General features: G+C 52.5%; 1 protein-coding gene across 1 annotated transcript; it reads left to right on the top strand.

Moving 5' to 3' along the window:
• Positions 1-1,860: 1,860 nt before the first annotated feature.
• Positions 1,861-20,287, top strand: LRCH4 (leucine rich repeats and calponin homology domain containing 4). Its single transcript, XM_053461926.1, has 19 exons — positions 1,861-2,182; positions 6,527-6,666; positions 6,896-7,027; positions 7,112-7,217; positions 7,324-7,460; positions 7,983-8,086; positions 9,857-9,953; positions 10,106-10,193; positions 10,304-10,407; positions 11,389-11,450; positions 12,469-12,627; positions 12,711-12,770; positions 12,888-12,921; positions 13,057-13,114; positions 13,213-13,293; positions 14,248-14,354; positions 14,439-14,576; positions 14,706-14,783; positions 19,909-20,287. The coding sequence occupies exons 1-19, from the start codon at positions 1,966-1,968 to the stop codon at positions 20,014-20,016; spliced, it is 2,010 nt and encodes a 669-aa protein (XP_053317901.1). The 5' UTR covers positions 1,861-1,965; the 3' UTR covers positions 20,017-20,287.
• Positions 20,288-20,759: the final 472 nt, after the last annotated feature.

Below are 20,759 nucleotides of genomic sequence, written 5' to 3'. Positions count from 1 at the left end.
TTCGCTGTGACTGTTGATGCTGCCGGGTCGGTTACTGCTGGATGTCGGTTTAACTCCCAGCAGGCGCAGGCGGCGAGTCCTGGGGGGGCGGTGCATGTAGGGGTACCGGTTGCCCCCGGTACCTCCCAGCGAATGCATCCAACGAATGCTGTTTGGTGCTCCCACTTTGTTTATTGCCGGACCGTCTTGCTGGGGTGTTTGTTTTGGGGGTCCGGGGTGTTTGTTTTGGGGGTCTGGGGTGTTTGTTTTGGGGGCCCGGGGTGTTTGTTTGGGGGGGTCCGGGGTGTTTGTTTTGGGGCCCCTGGTAGTTTTCCAGCCACATCATTAGGGTATTAGTGGCTGCTTATGTGTAGGAAGGGAAACAAATGTATTAATAAATGCTTGTGTGTCCACCTCTGCCCGTCTGCCTGCCCACGCCCAGAGGGGCTATCGCCATAGCAACCTACAGAACAGCCCAATCAACAGGACCATATATTTCCACCAGTATCCTGTTTTTAGACGGGGTTTCGCTTACTGACACACAAGGGTGTTAGATAAGTGGAGCAGCCTCCCAGCAGAAGTGGTAGTGGATAATACAGTGAGGGTATTCATGCTCCCAAATAATTGTGTGCAGTTTCACAGTGTGGCCACAAGGTGGCAGGAGTGCGAACGCGCGGCGCTCCGCGTAGAACGTGGCAGCAGAGAACAATCGTTTGCCCCGACGCCGCTGCTCGGATCCGGACCGCGGAAGGGTTACCACGCCCCCTACACGCTAATGTCACGCCAGAGTCATACGGGGACTGACGGAGCGCCCGAATCTCACGCGATGCACCCGACGCTTCTTTTTCTTTTCTTAAAAAAAATGTATAGAAATAAATAATAAAAAAAATCCATTTTTTTCTTTTAGTAAATATACATTTTTTTACATAAAAATGGGAATATTTGGGGTTTTTTGTTTCTAAATTTTCCCCATTTCTACTATTTATTTATCTATTTCCCCAAGGCTTCTAAAAAAAAAACAAAAAAAGATAACTTTTTTTTTTTAGCTAAAATTGTAATCTTTCTTTTTTTTCTATTTTTTCTTCCTACTTTTTAATATTTTTGTACTACATTATGGTTTATCTAAATTTCTAAGGTTTCTTAAACCCCCCCTTTTTTCCCCTGTTCTTCTGAAAACCAAATATTTTTGTGGTCAAAAGAGCTAAAAAACAGAGGAACAACCTCCCAGCAGAAGTGGTAGAGGGTAACTGCCCCGATTGTATTATATTATCATTTGTATTCTATTATTTATATTTATCACTTAATCTGTATTATATTATCAATTATATTATACTGTCAATTATATTATCATTTATATATTATTATTTATTATATTATAACTTAAAGTGTATTATATTGCATTATTTTATATAATAATTTATATTATATTGCATTATATTTGTATTATCACATATTATTGTATATTATCATTTGTATTATACTATAATTTACATGATATTGTTTTATATTTTATCGCATTATATAATCATTTATATTATATCGTCTTATATTATCGTTTCTATTATATTATTGTTTATATCACTTCTGATTAGTCAACGCAGCTGTCAATCTAAGTCTTATGCGCCAGGGGTTGGCTGAGGCTCTTCGGGCAGCCACAAGGGCCGCACCCTCCTGTCACTGGACATGTGTTAGAAAGCTGCGGTAGGCACGGTTTTAGATACCTCGCATGTGATTGGTTGTGTACTGAAGTGGGCGTGGTGCTAGCTGTTCACAGTCTCTCCAGTGATGGAGCAATAAGACAATTCTTCAGCGCTTTCCGTTACAGAGGGGCGGAGTTTTATTTTCCCAAACCACTATTGGTTAATAGGAACTTGTCACTTAAGCCGAACCCTCCCTCCGATTGGATTGCCGAAACCTTCTTCCAAAGGAAGCGTTTGTATTGGCTGTTGCTTAGAAACACACCCGTCCCGGATCATTCCGCTCTCAATGGCGGCGGGTAACGATGACGACGAAGGCGGCGGTGGGGACGGGGACCCTGATCTCTGCGCCCCCGAGGGCACCGTGGGGCCCGGAGGCAGGAGGAGCGTGGAGAAAGCCGTGGAAGAGGCGGCCAGCACTGGGTTTCTTAATCTATCCGGCCGCCGAATGAAGGAACTACCGGGGTGCGCTCGGAACCACGACCTGAGCGACCTTACCCGGGCCGGTGAGTGGGGAGAGGGGCCCGGCTTGGGCTAGCGAGAGAAATACTGAGGTAAAGAGAGAGATGGCGGGTAATGAGGAGTAGACGGGACAGGACCAGCTGTGAGGAGAGATATGGGGCAGGAATAGGGGGTAATGAGAGCGATGGGAGGGGTATAGGGGGGTAATGAGAGCGATGGGAGGGGTATAGGGGGGTAATGAGAGCGATGGGAGGGGTGTAGGGGGGGTAATGAGAGCGATGGGAGGGGTGTAGGGGGGTAATGAGAGCGATGGGAGGGGTATAGGGGGGGTAATGAGAGTGATGGGTATGGGGGGGTAATGAGAGTGATGGGTATAGGGGGGGTAGTGAGAGCGATGGGGACGGGTATAGGGGGGGTAATGAGAGTGATGGGTATAGGGGGTAGTGAGAGCGATGGGGGCGGGTATAGGGGGGGTAATGAGAGTGATGGGGGCGGGTATAGGGGGGTAATGAGAGCCATGTTTATAGGGGGGTAATGAGAGCGATGGGGATGGGTATGGGGGGTAATGAGAGTGATGGGGGGGTAATGAGAGTGATGGGGCGGGTATGGGGGGGTAATGAGAGCGATGGGTATAGGGGGGTAATGAGAGCGATGGGGACGGGTATAGGGGGGGTAATGAGATCGATGGGGACGGGTATAGGGGGGGGTAATGAGAGCCATGGGGACGGGTATAGGGGGGGTAATGAGAGCCATGGGGAGGGGTTTAGGGGGGGTAATGAGAGCCATGGGGAGGGGTTTAGGGGGGTAATGAGAGCCATGGGGAGGGGTTTAGGGGGGTAATGAGAGCGATGGGGACGGGTATGGGGGGGTAATGAGAGCGATGGGGACGGGTATGGGGGGGTAATGAGAGCGATGGGGATGGGTATGGGGGGGTAATGAGAGCGATGGGGACGGGTATAGGGGGGGTAATGAGAGCGATGGGGACGGGTATAGGGGGGTAATGAGAGCCATGGGGACGGGTATAGGGGGGGTAATGAGAGCCATGGGGAGGGGTTTAGGGGGTAATGAGAGCCATGGGGAGGGGTATAGGGGGGTAATGAGAGCGATGGGGACGGGTATGGGGGGGTAATGAGAGCGATGGGGACGGGTATAGGGGGGGTAATGAGAGCCATGGGGAGGGGTTTAGGGGGGTAATGAGAGCGATGGGGACGGATATGGGGGGGTGATGAGAGCGATGGGGTATGGGGGAGGTAATGTCATCGTACAGCGTGGGGGTCTCTTGGTGTTGCGGGGTGAACAGCCTCAGGACGGGGTTATTGTGCTGGGACTGTGTGTGGGGGGGTGACCCCTGTGAATAATACTCCCCCCCCCCGATGCCCCTGTGCGGGGTGACACCTTTTGCTCTGTGCTGCTGAGAGCGTGAAGTGGGGGCTGTATGGGGTAAAGGGGATTACAGAAGCCAGATGCCCCCTGCTGAGATAACCCCCCCCCCGCAGATTGCCCCCCCCGCACAGCTGCTGCAGGAATCGGTTTGCAGAAGTAAAAGGCAGCCGAGATCGACCACATCCGACTACCAGCCGCTTCCTGCAGCGACTACCGCGTGTCTCTCTGCCATAACACGCTGTCTGTACATACATGCGCGGTGTGTGCCGGTGTACATGCGTGGGGCGGAATAAAGACTCAAACCTTAATCAGTCGCTGGTCTCGTCTTAGATTCAGGAGTCGTATGTTTATCCCATGCATGTTTAATCCCCTCACTGTATTACCCTCTACCACCTCTGCTGGGAGGCTGTTTATTAAACCTCTTAAATGTCTCTCCCCATCACCTCTTCTTCCCACCCCGTCCCTCGTCTTGCCCTCTCTTCCAACGCCGCAGCGGTGTATGTAGACGGGGGGGGGGGTATATTATTGATGTGTATAGCGGCGCTGTACGCCGCAGCGGTGTATGTAGGCGGGGGGGTATATTATTGATGTGTATAGCGCCGCTGTACGCCGCAGCGGTGTATGTAGACGGGGGGGGGGTATATTATTGATGTGTATAGCGCCGCTGTACACCGCAGCGGTGTATGTAGACGGGGGGGGGGTATATTATTAATGTGTATAGCGCCGCTGTACGTCGCAGCGGTGTATGTAGACGGGGGGGGGTATATTAGTGATGTGTATAGCGCCGCTGTACGCCGCAGCGGTGTATGTAGACGGGGGGGGGTATATTATTGATGTGTATAGTGCCGCTGTACGCCGCAGCGGTGTATGTAGACGGGGGGGGTTATTATTGATGTGTATAGCGCTGCTGTACGCTGCAGCGGTGTATGTAGACGGGGGGGGGTTATTATTGATGTGTATAGCGCCGCTGTACGCCGCAGCGGTGTATGTAGACGGGGGGGTATATTAGTGATGTGTATAGTGCCGCTGTACGTCGCAGCGGTGTATGTAGACGGGGGGGGTTTGTGTATAGCGCCGTTGTACGTCGCAGCGGTGTATGTAGACGGGGGGGGGGTTTTGTGTATAGCGCCGTTGTACGCCGCAGCGGTGTATGTAGACGGGGGGGTATATTATTGATGTGTATAGTGCCGCTGTACGCCGCAGCGGTGTATGTAGACGGGGGGGGGGTATATTATTGATGTGTATAGCGGCGCTGTACGCCGCAGCGGTGTATGTAGACGGGGGGGGGGTATATTATTGATGTGTATAGTGCCGCTGTACGCCGCAGCGGTGTATGTAGACGGGGGGGGGGGTATATTATTGATGTGTATAGCGGCACTGTACGCCGCAGCGGTGTATGTAGACGGGGGGGGGTATATTATTGATGTGTATAGCGCCGTTGTACGCCGCAGCGGTGTATGTAGACGGGGGGGTATATTATTGATGTGTATAGCGCCGTCGTACGCCGCAGCGGTGTATGTAGACGGGGGGGTATATTATTGATGTGTATAGCGGCACTGTACGCCGCAGTGGTGTATGTAGACGGGGGGGGTATATTATTGATGTGTATAGCGCCGTCGTACGCCGCAGCGGTGTATGTAGACGGGGGGGTATATTATTGATGTGTATAGCGCCGTTGTACGCCGCAGCGGTGTATGTAGACGGGGGGGGGTATATTATTGATGTGTATAGTGCCGCTGTACGCCGCAGCGGTGTATGTAGACGGGGGGGGTATATTATTGGTGTGTATAGCGCCGCTGTACGCTGCAGCGGTGTATGTAGACGGGGGGGGTATATTATTGATGTGTATAGCGGCACTGTACGCCGCAGCGGTGTATGTAGGTGGGGGGGGGTATATTACTGATGTGTATAGTGCCGCTGTACGCCGCAGCGGTGTATGTAGACGGGGGGGTATATTATTGATGTGTATAGTGCCGCTGTACACCGCAGCGGTGTATGTAGACGGGGGGGGGGTTATTATTGATGTGTATAGCGCCGCTGTACGCCGCAGCGGTGTATGTAGACGGGGGGGTATATTATTGATGTGTATAGTGCCGCTGTACACCGCAGCGGTGTATGTAGACGGGGGGGGGGGTTATTATTGATGTGTATAGCGCCGCTGTACGCCGCAGCGGTGTATGTAGACGGGGGGGTATATTAGTGATGTGTATAGTGCCGCTGTACGTCGCAGCGGTGTATGTAGACGGGGGGGGTATATTATTGATGTGTATAGCGGCGCTGTACGCCGCAGCGGTGTATGTAGACGGGGGGGTATATTATTGATGTGTATAGTGCCGCTGTACGTCGCAGCGGTGTATGTAGACGGGGGGGTATATTATTGATGTGTATAGTGCCGCTGTACGCCGCAGCGGTGTATGTAGACGGGGGGGGTATATTATTGATGTGTATAGCGCCGCTGTACGCCGCAGCGGTGTATGTAGACGGGGGGGTATATTATTGATGTGTATAGCGCTGCTGGACGCCGCAGCGGTGTATGTAGACGGGGGGGTATATTATTGATGTGTATAGCGCTGCTGGACGCCGCAGCGGTGTATGTAGACGGGGGGGTATATTATTGATGTGTATAGCGCTGCTGGACGCCGCAGCGGTGTATGTAGACGGTGTATGTAGGCGGGGGTATCGCTGGCGGGTTGTAATCTGTATTGTTTAAACTCCACTAACTAATGAATAAGAATTGTGACTCGGTGGCAGTGAAAGGGTTAAAGCCACGTAAAACAGTCTGTGCGTTTAGGTTTTGCCATCCACCAATCAGCATTCAGTTCCACCCGCAATGCCAAATCTCCCGGCAGCGGGCCCCCCCGTCTCCCGGCAGCGCCCCCCCCCTGTCTCCCGGCAGCGGGCCCCCCCCCCGTCTCCCGGCAGTGCCCCCCCCCGTCTCCCGGCAGCGCGGCCCCCCCCGTCTCCCGGCAGCGATAGACTGTAACGCTCCGATCCCCTCTCCCCAGATCTGTCGAGGAACCGGTTTGCGGAGATCCCGGGCGACGTCTGCCGGCTCATCTCTCTGGAGTCCCTGAATCTTTACCACAACTGCCTCCGCAGCGTCCCGCCGGCCGCCTCCCACCTCCAGGTGCTGACCTACCTGAACGTCAGGTGAGTGCCGCCCGCACCGGGGAGCGAGGGGTTAAACGTCCCAGGACATTGTGCCGGGGGGAGGGGTTTGCATGACGAGCCTCGCAGGCATGTCGCGTGTCCGTCGGGGCGGGCAGACCAGTGCTAGATGGCTCCCAGGGGCCCCTGATCCCGGCCCTCTTCATGATCCGTGTTAACATGCTATGCCGGTCACGCGTGCCAACCTCCCGTGTGTTCTGCCGCAGCCGGAACCTCCTCTCCTCTCCTCTCTGCCTCCCCACGTCTGCCGCCTGCCGCTCACCGTCCTCATCGCCTCCAACAACCGGCTGACGTCTCTGCCCGAGGAGCTGGGCGCCATGACAACGCTACGCCAGCTGGTGAGTGCCGGGCGCCGTCAGAGCGCCCCCTGTCGGTGAGCGCTGGCATTGCGTGTTTTATCCGTGTGTTTTATCCGTGTCCAGGACGTGAGCTGCAATGAAATTCAGACGCTGCCGGCACAGATGGGCTCTCTGCTGTCTCTCCGCGAGTTAAACGTCCGCAGGAACCAGCTGTCGGCGCTGCCCGAGGGTAAGAGCGGGGTGTCCTGGGGGGGGGCAGTTACCGGTTGCCTGCCCGGTTGGGCTCCAGGGGGAGACGCCGACTTCCCGTATAATCTCATCACTCTCATCCACAGAGCTTGCAGAGCTGCCTCTGACGCGCCTGGACTTCTCCTGTAACCGCGTCACCCGCATCCCGATCTGTTACCGGCACATGCGCCACCTCCAGACTGTCACGTTGGACAACAACCCGCTGCAGTTCCCCCCTGCGCAGGTCAGCGCCTCAGGAGCCCGCCAGCCTCGCTTTCACGTTACGCGCATGTTGGAGTCCCTTTCGCGTGCAGCAGATCGGCGCTCGACGTTCTTTAGTACACGACGTTCTGTGTCCTGTAACTCCTCCCCCCGGCCGCCTCCGCTGCAGCCAGGAAGTGTTCTTCAGTACACTTCCTGCACATGCTCAGTGGGGCTCCCAGTACGAGCTGAAATCAGAGGGTGTAGCAGCAGCCAATCACACGCATGCTATCTGAACGCATCATGTGATTGGCTGCAGCTACTGAGCATGTGCAACATCTACCAATAGAGCTGAGTCTTATGTGCTTGTGGTCTGGCTCAGCGCAGACTGGACGTGGATGTTGGAAGAAAATGTTTGCATGTTTAAAATTCATTAGACCCCCCACCCTTCTGCGTATCCCGTGGGAGCGGCCGTCTTCACTTCCTGTTCTCAGGGTCTGCGGGGTTATTCCTCCCCGTTAGGATCAGGGCATTCACCCTGCCTTGTTCTGTTTTTTCTTGGCAGATTTGTCTGAAAGGCAAAGTTCACATCTTCAAATACCTGAACCTCGAGGCCTGCAGCCAACCGGACGCGGGCAAGCTGAGCCGCCCCACAAGCTTCACCGCGTGGTGAGTGACCCGCCCCGGGGCAGAGATACCGGGCTCAGCCGCCCCGGGGCAGAGATACCCGGCTCACCCGCCCCGGGGCAGAGATACCGGGCTCACCGGGGCAGAGGGGCAATTCACCCTCCGGTTAAGGGGCCTGTGATGTAGATTTATCACAGAGGGTCCGCGCGCAGAGAGGGGGGGGCTTTTAACCCCTTTAGTGCTACAGGTTTTTAGCAGAAACAACGAATCGATAAAATCGATAATAATCGATAACGGAAATCATCGATAACGATTTCCGTTATCGATTAATCGAGTGATCAATTCGTTGTTGGAGCACTCGGCTCCTTTTACTTACCTCCGCGAGCGTTCCCCGCTTCTGCTACACGCTCTGCAGTCTCCGCCTTCTTTTAGCTACGTGACGGATGTGACGCGTTCCGGAGGTAAGTATTCTTCATGTCTATGTGCACGGATCGCACAGAGCCACTCGCACAGAGCGAATCGCTCTGTGCGAATGGAGCCACTCGCACAGAGCGGTTCGCTCTGTGCGAGTGGCTCCACTCGCACAGAGCGGTTCGCTCTGTGCGAGTGGCTCCACTCGCACAGAGCGGTTCGCTCTGTGCGAGTGGCTCCACTCGCACAGAGCGGTTCGCTCTGTGCGAGTGGCTCCATTCGCACAGAGCGGTTCGCTCTGTGCGAGTGGCTCCATTCGCACAGAGCGGTTCGCTCTGTGCGAGTGGCTCCATTCGCACAGAGCGGTTCGCTCTGTGCGAGTGGCTCCATTCGCACAGAGCGGTTCGCTCTGTGCGAGTGGCTCCATTCGCACAGAGCGGTTCGTGAGTGTGGGTGCAGGGCAGAGTGGGGGTGGGGGTGCAGGGCAGAGTGGGGGTGGGGGTGCAGGGCAGAGTGGGGGTGGGGGGTGCAGGGCAGGAGACTGGGTGCAGGGCAGAGTGGGGGTGGGGATGCAGGGTGTGAGTGTGGGTGCAGAGCAGAGTGGGAGACTGGGTGCAGGGCAGAGTGGGGGTGGGGATGCAGGGCAGGGTGTGAGTGTGGGTGCAGGGCAGAGTGGGTGCAGGGCAGAGTGTGAGTGTGGGGGCAGGGCAGAATGTGGGGGCAGGGCTGGGTGCAGGGCAGAGTTAGAGACTGGGTGCAGGGGCACAGTGCAAAGTGCTGGGTGCAAAGTGCCAGTGCTGGGTGCAAAGTGCCAGGGCTGGGTGCAAAGTGCTGGGTGCAAAGTGCCAGGGCTGGGTGCAAAGTGCAAAGTGCTGGTGCAAAGTGCTGAATGCTGGGTGCAAAGTGCTGGATGCAAAGTGCCAGGGCTGGGGCAAAGTGCTGGGTGCAAAGTGCTGGGTGCAAAGTGCCAGGGCTGGGTGCAAAGTGCTGGGTGCAAAGTGCTGGGTGCAAAGTGCTGGGTGCAAAGTGCAAAGTGCTGGGGCAAAGTTTCTTGAACAGTAATAGTCCACCTCTTTTCAGAATGTTTGGGGTTATTTTGTTTCATAAATATTGTGTTTGGGTTCTTGTACTTTGAAAATATTGTTTTTTATTACATCATAACAAAATAAGAATGTTAATGTAAATTTTAAGTTGTTTTTTAACATCCAGTTCATTAAATTCTTTTAAATAAACGAAAAATTTGCATATTGTTTTTTTTATCCGATTAATCGATTAATCGAAAAAATAATCGGCCGATTAATCGATTATTAAAATAATCGTTAGTTGCAGCCCTAGACGTATTTAGTTTTTTCACCCCGTTACTCTTGCCTTCCTGAGACGTTGCCCCCTCTCTCTCCCCAGCCTGACGGACGATATCTACCCCTCGCGGACGTACGGGGGACTGGACTCCGGCTTCAACAGCGTGGACAGCGGCAGCAAGAGGTGGTCGGGCAACGAGGTAGGAGCGTGGCAGACAATTGCCCCGTGTGGACCCTTCACTCGAGCTTTAATACCCGGGGGCATGTAACGGCACCCGGTAAAAGGCGTCCCCTCGGGCCGAGGCCGGAGAGACTCCGTACCGATGTGTCTGACCGTCTGTATCTTTCGCAGTCCGCGGACGACTTCTCCGACCTGTCGTTCAGGATCGCGGGGCTGGGCAGAGACGTGAGGCAGTCCGCCGAGAGGCACAACGGGCTCGGTAAGACGCGGCCCCCCGGACAGCTGCGTTCACGGTGGCTGCGAGGGGCTTTCTGCCCCCCAGAACCTGTCTCTGCTGTGAACGCTGCTGATCTCTCGTTTCACCACCAGAGGGAGACGCCGAGCACACGGACTTCATCGACGGCGGCACAAACGGGGAGGAAGAGGACGACGCCAGGTCAGAGAGCGGCCTTCAGATGGTGGTCACGCCTCAGGTATCCTGTCATTCCTACCCCCTCGGTGGCCGTATGACTCCGAAACCCCCCGCCCCCCCTCGATGGCCATATACCGTATTAGCTCGATTATAAGACGAGGTTTTTTCCAGAGCAAATGTTCTGAAAAATACCCCTCGTCTTATAATCAGGGTCGTCTTATAATCAGACCTCAAATAGGTCTGATTATGGGACTAAGATCCAGATCCCCCGCACCGCTGCAGGGGACCTGGATCCTCCTGTGTTATGCCCCCCCCAACTTACCGGTGCTTCTGAGTCCCCGGTGCTTAGTCCGGGTAGCGTGTAGAGCTCTATGCGATTCGCGTGGAGCTCTACACGCTGCCCGGACTAAGCACCTGGAGCTCAGATGCAGGGGACCTGGACCCTCCTGTGTTATGCGCCCCCCCCGCTCCAACTCAGAAGCACCGGTAAGTTTGGAGGAGGGAGGGGGAGTGTTAAATGGGGGGGATAAGGCATTTCTGTAGGCAGAGTGCTCTGTGAAATGCCTTTTAACCCCTTTAATGTCACTCTGCCTCCTGAAATGCCTTTTACCTCCCTATATGCCACTCTGCCCCATAATATGCCTTTTAACCCTCTAAGTGCCAGAGTGGCATATAGGGGTATAATGCATTTCTGGAGGCAGAGTGGCATATAGGGGTTTAAAAGGCGTATAATGTGGCACAGTGGCATATAGGGGGTATAAGGCATTTCTGGGGCAGATGTGCATAACTGGGGGGCAGGTTGAAAAAAAAAAAGAAATAAAAACAGAATATTTTTCTCAATCATAGCTTTTATTAACAAACAATTGTTCACATAGTTTACATGAACTAACATTTACTGGTAAATCTTTTTTTTCTGTAGGGTCGTCTTATATTCAGGCTTTTTCTTTTTTTCCTAAATTAATATTCAGATTTTGGGGGGTCGTCTTATAATCGAGCACATACGGTAATTCCCCCCTCAGTGACGCTCGCGTTTATTTTATAGGATAAGCGGAGACCTGATCATCATTCTACACCCCGGACAGAGGAGAAGACCCTGATCTATGGGTGGGTTCACTGAATGTGATTTTATCGCCCGATACGCCCCCCGCAGTCATGGAGTTCCGGGGGTCTCCGTGTTTTGCTGTAGGTCCTGCCCACAAGTTGCATGAAAAGTACATGCGCTGAAACATGAAACACGTCAGCGGCCGCCGTACTCACGCATTACTTTCCGGATGGGCTCGCGGGCGGAGTTCTGGATGGGCTCGCTCTCTGGTTTAGAGCTCTATGGTTTCTGGATGGGCTCGCTCTCTGGTTTAGAGCTCTGTATGGTTTCTCGATCGGCTCGCTCTCTGGTTTAGAGCTCTGTGGTTTCTGGATGTGCTCGCTCTCTGGTTTAGGCCTCTGTATGGTTTCTGGATGGACTCGCTCTATGGTTTCTGGATGTGCTCGCTCTCTGGTTTAGGCCTCTGTATGGTTTCTGGATGGGCTCGTGGTTCTGGTTTAGAGCTCTGTGGTTTCTGGATGTGCTCGCTCTCTGGTTTAGGCCTCTGTATGGTTTCTGGATGGACTCGCTCTATGGTTTCTGGATGTGCTCGCTCTCTGGTTTAGGCCTCTGTATGGTTTCTGGATGGGCTCGTGGTTCTGGTTTAGAGCTCTGTATGGTTTCTGGATGGGCTCGCTCTCTGGTTTAGAGCCCTGTATGGTTTGTGGATGGACTCGCTCTCTGGTTTAGGGCTCTGTATGGATTCTGGATGAACTCGCTCTCTGGTTTATGGCTCTGTATGGGCTCGCTCTCTGGTTTAGAGCTCTGTATGGTTTCTGGATCGGCTCGCTCTCTGGTTTAGGGCTCTGTATGGTATCTGGATGGACTCGCTCTCTGGTTTAGAGCTCTGTATGGTTTGTGGATGGGATTATGGAGTTTGTTGCTGTACGTAGGATGTGTGTGTAGATTATTTCTTGGAGGGGTTTGCTTGTCTGTTGCTTGTCCCCTTTTATAGAGGCTGATGTACTCGGTCTAGGTACCTGGATAAGCTCCGGCTCCCCGTGTTGGTCCCTGGGGATTGAGTCATGTCTTCTCCTGCAGGGCTGCAGCTTCCCCTCCATCCCCCAGCACCCGACAGGACCTCGCCGCGGAGGAGCGACGTCGGCCAGAGACGCTTCTCATCTGGAAGGAGAGAGAGCGGCAGCAGCTGCAGCAGAAGCAGGAGGGCGTGCGCCGGGCGTCCGTGCCGCGGGGCGAGAGGTGAGCGGCCGTGGCTGGCGGGTAGAAGTGCGGCGCGTCCTTTCTGGACGTTCGTATCATTGTCTCCTCTCTGACTCTTACAGCATACAGAGAGTGCCGTCGTACCCATCTACCCCGCCTCCAGCACGCGGCGCCCAGACGGAGTAAGTGGGGGGCAGTCTGCCGGGGCCGGGAGGGCCATGCTTCTCTGGCAGAGGGGTTTGGAAGTCGGGGAGGAGCGGCAGCGATTACAATGTGATTTATGTTTTTTTCCTCCCCAGCAGCTCGTCTGATAATTGCAGATCACAGGATCAGGTAACTAATGAGCACGTCTTACGCGGGGTCTGGCCCCCGGCGGATGGGCAGTCGGGCGGGAGGCGTTATCTGGTGTGATACCGGCTGCGCTTTATACGCTTTGTATTGATTGACATTTTCTATTCGTCTTTACAGGGCTGTCAGACAGCAAACTCCGTCTCGCCCCCCGCCGGGTCCACCGGGAGGATCGGAGGTAAGAGAGTCTCCGGGGGGCCGCACCGGCTTTTTATTTAAAATATAAGCATTTATTTATTTATTTATTTATTTATTTTCTCCCCTCCGCCGTCTCAGACCCCTCGGCCTGCTCCTCTCACAAACCCAGCAGCTTCCTCTTCAGATCGTGTTCCCGAGGAGCCGTGCGGATGGTGCAAGGTAACGCTCTGCATCGCCTCAAAGCCTTTTGTCCTAGCACCGTGTCTTTATCTCGCCCTTCCTGCCCTGACCCTCTGCGTGCCGTGTCTTTATCTCGCCCTTCCTGCCCTGACCCTCTGCGTGCCGTGTCTTTATCTCGCCCTTCCTGCCCTGACCCTTTGCGTGCCGTGTCTTTATCGCGCCCTTCCTGCCCTGACCCTCTGCGTGCCGTGTCTTTCTCGCCCTTCCTGCCCTGACCCTCTGTGTGCCGTGTCTTTATCTTGCCCTTCCTGCCCTGACCCTCTGCGTGCCGTGTCTTTCTCGCCCTTCCTGCCCCGACCCTCTGCGTGCCGTGTCTTTATCTCGCCCTTCCTGCCCTGACCCTCTGCGTGCCGTGTCTTTATCTCATCCTTCCTGCCCTGACCCTCTGCGTGCCGTGTCTTTACCTCGCCCTGACCCTCTGTGTGCCGTGTCTTTATCTCATCCTTCCTGCCCTGACCCTCTGCGTGCCGTGTCTTTACCTCGCCCTGACCCTCTGCGTGCCGTGTCTTTACCTCGCCCTGACCCTCTGTGTGCCGTGTCTTTATCTCATCCTTCCTGCCCTGACCCTCTGCATGCCGTGTCTTTATCTCGCCCTGACCCTCTGCATGCCGTGTCTTTATCTCGCCCTGACCCTCTGCGTGCCGTGTCTTTATCTCGCCCTTCCTGCCCTGACCCTCTGCGTGCCGTGTCTTTATCTCGCCCTGACCCTCTGCGCGCCGTGTCTTTCTCGCCCTGACCCTCTGCGTGCCGTGTCTTTATCTCTCCCTTCCTGCCCTGACTCTCTGTGTGCCGTGTCTTTATCTCGCCCTTCCTGCCCTGACCCTCTGCGTGCCGTGTCTTTATCTCGCCCTGACCCTCTGCCTGCCGTGTCTTTATCTCGCCCTGACCCTCTGCGTGCCGTGTCTTTTTCTCGCCCTGCTGTGCCGGTTTCAGCTTCGGGCCCCTCGGAGCAGAGCGTCCCGGAGTCTCGCAGCCCTGTCCGGTTACGAAGTTCCCAGCCGTTACCGGATGAAAAAGCTCTGCTGGAGCAGCTCCGCCAGGTACGGCCCGTCTCCTGTACGCTCGCCCGTCCCTCCTCGCCCGTCCCGCTCCTCATTAAATGCCCTCTTTTATTGTCTCTGAAGGACATCGAGTCTCGTCTGAAGGTGACTCTCCAGGAGCCCCTGTGTGAAGCTTTGTCTAACGGGGTCGCCCTGTGCCAGCTGCTCAACCACCTGCGTCCCCGCTCCATCCCCTCCATTCATGTGCCGTCCCCCGCTGTGGTAAGGAACGCCGCTCCCGTCGGGGATATTCATTATTCTGTGTTGGTGGGCGGTATTAGCGGGTTAGTTCATTACTCCATTTGTATTTTGCGCCCCCCCACTTAATTGCCCCTCTTTGCCCCCCTTTAGCCGAAGCTGAACGCAGTGAAGAGGCGTCGGAACGTGGACAGTTTTCTGGAGGCTTGCCGGAAGCTTGGCGTTCCCGAGGTAACACGCGATGAGTAATTGCCCTATCTGCCCCCAATCATTACACAGGGCTTATAGCGTATTTCATATAAAACGCTTTATTATTGTAATGAAGCCCGGGGCTGGCTGAGGGTCGTGGGAGTTGCTGAGCTGTGTGATGCTTGTGTACGTGCTACGCCATCGCTTCAATGTATTAACGTGTTTGTTTTTTGTCTCTCTTGCTTTTCTCCAATCTTCTCTCTCCTTTCCTAAATCTCCCCTTTCCTTTATTCCTCTAACACCTTCTTCCCTCTTCTGTCTCCATCCCATAATTGTTACATTCCTTCTGACGCATGCCCTCGGCCCCAACCCCCCCCTGCACGCTCCTCTGTCACCCCCCTGTAATATATATATATTATATATATATGTCTCCTCTCCTGCATGCTCCTCCTGTCTTTTCCCCTGTTTTGGTAAATACATCTCTTCTCCTGCATGTTCCTGTAATAACCTTTTCCTCTCTCCCATCACGTCTCTCCTCTCTGTCTCTCTCCCATCTCGTCTCTCCACTCTCCCCTCCCCCATCACGTCTCCCGTCTCTCCCATCCATCTCTCCTCCCTCCGGACTGTGTTTCTCATGCAGCGAGATCTGTGCTTGGCCTCTGACATCCTGGGAGACGCGCATCTACTGAACGTGCAGAGGACGGTCTCCTCTCTCCTGAGGCTGGCCCGAGGAGAAGCTGCCCTCGTTCCTTCGAACTCTGCCCCTTCCCCTGGAGCAGCCCCCTGCCCCCCTGCTCCTTCCCTTCTGCCCCCGTACAGCGGCTTCCTGCTCTTCTATGCTCTCTTCATGCTGACGCTATATGCCGCCTACAGCAGGCTCTGTGCCTTGTAGGCCCTCATGGGGTATTTGTCTGCCCCCTACCCGCGGTAACGGCTAATAGGTTCACAATTTGGGATTGTCCTTCCTTTGGCTATTTACACGGCTTGCTGCACTGGATCATTGCCTTATCTTTAGTCCCCCGTTGATCGAAGAGCCAGAGGGCGTTCTGTCCGCTCCCGAGCTCGGTTACCTCGACAAAGCGCTGGCTCCTCCCACGAGGAGCCGCATCACTGTGAGCTCTGAGGGGGTTGTCTGCTTTGGTTTCGGCTGAACCTAAACGGACTCCCAAGTAGACGACGACTACCACTGTGTGTGTCGGGACGCCACACGCCGGCTGTGACTTTCCGCCCCTCCCTGACTTATTTGGGTGCCTTTTAATGTCCGTGTGGGACCTGGTCAAAGCCCCGGGGCCGGTAAATCGGGGGCGCGCTGTTGCCTTGAAAGATACTGTAAAGGGTCACTTAAAAGCCACTTTTAAAATGATGTACAGAGCATGATTACCCCGAAAATACTTTTGAGGTGTTTGGGCTGTTGGCACGTTGCACCTCTAGTCTTCTCAGTTTTTGGTGTGCGAGAGCCAAGAGCCAAACATGGGCCAAAACCTGCGGTGACGGACGTCCCTGGCCGGAGAAAGAGAGGATAGTAGAAGGACCTGTCTGAAGATGGCGGATTGCGTAAAAATAAATATATATATGCTGATTATATGCGCCAACGTTTTAGCTTTCGTAGCCATGTGATCGCGAGAGCTTCTAGAGCAGCGCGCAGGTTAGAGATGTGGCTCCGAGATGAGTCAGGGAGGGGGCACCGCGGTCTCTCCTGCTCACCCCAGCCAAACCGGTGCCTTTTTAATGCTTTGTCCACCTTAAGTGCATTGTGTCCTTACTCACGGGCACGTAGCATGTTCTCTGCCCCTACCGCCATCCGGCCTCCTGCGTTTATACCCTACCCTGGCCGTTCGGCTTGCGTCTCCCCCCGTGCTGCCGACCGCCGCTTGGTCTCTCTCACCGCTTTCTCCCTTTTGGAGTCTTTTTTTTATTATTTTTTTAATAGTTATATCTGTGGCATAATTATTTGGTACGTGGGGGGTAAACTGCACCCGGAACCCAGCTTTGTAAGTCCCACGGTGTGGCTTACACATCCTGTTTTCTTATGATGTCACAGGAAATGACTGCAAAGAGTGCCTTCCTCCTCCTCCTCTCTCAACCCCCTCCCTTCACTGGGGTTTTTTTTTTCTTCTTCTTAACCACCCAGTCGACCCTCTTAAGCGAGGGCCACAAAATGACTTTGCGAGGGCCGTGGGGTTAAGTATATGCTGTGGTAATGGGTAATTAGCACTGAGCGCCCGAGCCGATGTATACGGGCCGCCCCATATATCTCCGCGCCACGGGAGTGCGGCCTCTGTACACTGATTCTGAGTTTGTAATTTAACCAAAATATTTTATTTATGATTATTATTATTTTTTTGTAAAGAATTAGGAGTATTTTTGGTTGTAATATAAGTTTTTTTTTGGGGGGATAGAAATAGTTAAATAGCTTTATCTTTTTGATTTACGAAACATAAACACGGTGACGCGTGGCTTATTCTAACATTTTTATTTTTTAAAATCACAGTTTTTGGAAATAATTTTTGGTTCTGTTGTATTTAGAAAAGGAAAAAAATGCCTTATATTAACTTGTAGCAAAAAAAATAAGTGAAACACCAAAAAATGGTTATTCTGATGCAAATATATTTTTCAAAGACTTTATTTACCTGTTTTTGTTTATTTCGGTAAAAATGCGCGCATGTCCCAAGGTACCTTCCAGCTGGGTTTGGAGTTGAACCTGTGGGACTTGATGGGTTAAGGTTACTACAAAAGCCTGGCAAACGCATCAGCAGACTTAGTTAACCGGGCACTATTGGCTGGAGCAGTCCAAACGGAATGAAAGTTGCCAAGAGTAGAACCGCTTTCCGAAAAAGGTAACGGGAAAGACTCGGCCGACTGTGGGCCGGTAAGTCTTAAATCGGTAGCCGGGGAATTGATGGAAACCGATATAAAGGATGGAGGATCGGGAGCGCGGCGGCTCCAGTTTAACGTAGATAAATGTGAAATAATGCACTTGGGATGTAAAAATCCCAAGGCAGAAAATAGCATAGCATGGCGGGGGTGTGTGGGGGGGAGTGTCTGTGATGTCAGGGACAACAGCAGAAGTTGTAAATGGGGGCCGCCCAGGGCTGCCATTTAATTTTATTAATGAGTTTGGGGCGGGTAGTGAAAGCCGCGGATCGGCGTTTGTCGATGACACCATGTTGGGTAAATACAGATGTTACTTCCCTGCGAGCGGATTTGGTAAAATGGCAGGACTTAGCGACCAATCGGAGACGAGATTTAATGTTGACTAATGCAAGGTTATGCATTTTTGGTAAAATAAATAAATGTACGAATGATACGTTAAATAGGGTTATCTATTAAAGGAGAAGGACTTGGGGATAATTGCCGAGGATAAAGTAAGTGCTCAATGTCAGGCGGCTGCTGCGAGGGCCGATGAGATGTGCTGTATAGAAATGTATATTGACTGACGAGAGGCGAATAGGATTGCGTGTCTGTATAAGCCAGTGGCAAGACCCCACCTTGAATATGCAGGGGCCGGTCTGGACTCCTGACCTAAAAAAATAAACTTACGGAGCTTGGAAAAGTGCAGAGGCGGCTACAGAATCGCTAAGAGTCTGGGGGTCTGGCCATTGAATCCAGGAGAAAAAGAGAGATAAAAAATGGCCTCCTGGCATTAAACTAATCGCCAAGAATAAAAGCAAAAGGAGACTGCCGTGGTTTAGCTGTTTTGGAGCTGAAAGTGAACTCAAAGCGAGGAATATGGGAGCAAATATAAAACTAAGCTTAATGAGGCAAAACACATTAAATGCCCCAAAGCACACGGAGGTGAAAACTACCAGGGTAACAAAAGAGGAAAAGGTGAAAGAATGAAACAAACCAGGAATAATGAAACTGAAAACACGCGAAAGGAGCTCTATAAATGTGGGGAAAGATTGAGGGGACGGGCGCAGAACCTGAACTTATTAATAGTTTCGCCGTGTCCTGGGGTATTCAAATTCATTACTGAAATTCTGGATTCAGTAAGAAATAATACCCCTGGGAAGGGGCAGTAGGCAGGGTCTAATGTTAGAAGAATGGGGGAGAGCGCAGCGGCTGCAGTTTAAAATAATGTATTTAGGATGTAAACATCCCAAGGCAGAATATAACATTGGGCCCCCTGTGCTGCGCCTGACATCTGAGGAAAGATAAACAGGCGATGCAACAAAGAGGTGGAAAAAAGCAAGGAAGGGGCCGGGTGTATCGCAAGAGTTATTGGTAGCAGGAAGATGGAGGAGGTTCTGCCCCTTTACAGATCTGGTGAGGTCTCAGAGTATTGGGGGTGCAGTTCTGGAGACCCCCATCTTCAGAAGAATATTGAAGACGACTAAAATGGGTGAATGGTTTGCAGGATAAAAATTATCAGGAAAGACTGAGGGACCTCCACATGTCTGGCTTGGGGGACAGAAGAGAGAGAGAGAGAAGAGAAATGAGAAATGAGGGAGGGAGAGAGAGACCGGGGAGAGAAGCGATAGGTGGGATGGGAGATTTAACAAAAGACGGCAGGGAATTTATTTCAAAGGAGGAGAAAAGTTACCAAATCCACCACTAGAGGATCAGAGACTCGGATGGAAGGGAGTTTTACTTTACAGAGAGGGTGGTAGATAAGTGGACCCAACCTCCCAGCAGAAGTGGTAGAGGGTAATACAGTGAGGGGATTAAACATGCATGGGATAGACATACGGCTCCTGAATCTAAGGCGAGACCAACGACTGATTAAAGATCGAGTCTGGGCCGAATGGGTCTGATGTGCCGGCAGGTTCTGTGTTTCTAGGCATACTAACCTGAACTGGACCCGTTAACCACCCTTAAGGTAAGAAAAAGTGGTTCCTCGGGGGAATGTGCTTCCAGCTCAGCCTGGGAGGAGCTCTGCGACACGGGTAACGTTACTTACGTGTTAAAACGTAATGCAGACTAAGCAGTGGAGTGAATTATTTCGTTAATTGCACCTAGGGATGTTTGAGATCTCCTTGTGCTGTCCCCCTTCCCTCTCATCACACCTTCTCTACCACCATCTCTCCTACTAGTCTTCCGAGAACGTGTCCCTTTCCTCACCTAGAGTATTGGGGGTGCAGTTGGGGGCTCCTCACCTCACCCATCTTCTCCTCTTGGTCCTCCACCTTGGCTTTGTCCTTCATCTTTTTCCTCCCCATTCCCGCAGGATTCCATCTGTTCTCCTCATGACATCCTGGATTGCGACGGAGTCCACAACCTGTTCGCCACCGTCCAGTCCCTCCTGCGGCAGAGTCCCCCGTCCTCTAGACCGTGAATCTACCAGACGGGACCCGACCGAGCAGAAGACCCCGAGACGCCCCGTCCTCCTTCCCGCTCTACACGCTTCCGTCCCCAGTAAACTATTTTATTATAATTGTGATAATTAACGGATCTTAAAGATACAAAAAGACTCTCAGGGATTTTCCAGTTTTCAGCGTTCACGGTTTGTTAGGTTTCGCGGCGGATTACATTTATTACCCGTCTCTTTACGTTCCTCCCTTCCCTTTAGTGCCGAAAATAACAATAAATATTAATTAGAAACTTTTCAGGATATTTTATTCTTCTTTCCTTAAACAGAGCATGTGTGTGAGTTCTTCCAGCTTTAATTCCCTTTAAAAATGTAATTTATTCATATAGCGCCATCATATTCCGCAGCGCTGTACAATGGGTCAACAGGACATAACCGGTTTGAATTTACTGGAAAATAATGGGTAATGCAACTTGGGCTTTAAACACTAAGTGAATCATTTTATTAAATGTGGGTTATGAGGAGATTCAATCGAAACCGTTTATTGGTTTGAATAGTAGCTAAAAGTAAAACGGAAACGTACCGGATTTCAGTGCTTTTTATAAAAAAAACAAACAACTTTCTTTCGAAACACATAGTAAATAATAAAATGTGGCGCCTGCAGCCACGTTCATCGACCTCCGTTATTTTACATACAGTTGGCTGTATTGTTATTTGCGGGAATGTCGTAATCCTGTTGGCTGTATCTCTTTGCCATCCGTTGAATTTCT

This window comes from Spea bombifrons, chromosome 4 (assembly GCF_027358695.1).
Source record: "Spea bombifrons isolate aSpeBom1 chromosome 4, aSpeBom1.2.pri, whole genome shotgun sequence".
NCBI classification, from domain to species: Eukaryota; Metazoa; Chordata; class Amphibia; order Anura; family Pelobatidae; genus Spea; species Spea bombifrons.
The sequence above is the reverse complement of the archived record's forward strand: the minus strand, read 5'-3'. Positions and strand labels throughout refer to the sequence as shown.

What these genes read in the sequence shown, in the direction of transcription:
- LRCH4 (XM_053461926.1), top strand. Translation starts at nt 1,966, where the DNA reads ATGGCGGCGGGTAACGATGACGACGAAGGCGGCGGTGGGGACGGGGAC. An exon ending in GCACGCGGCGCCCAGACGGA is followed by an intron (nt 12,771 to 12,887) that starts GTAAGTGGGGGG and finishes TTTCCTCCCCAG; the next exon opens with CAGCTCGTCTGATAATTGCA. An exon ending in AGCCGTGCGGATGGTGCAAG is followed by an intron (nt 13,294 to 14,247) that starts GTAACGCTCTGC and finishes TGCCGGTTTCAG; the next exon opens with CTTCGGGCCCCTCGGAGCAG.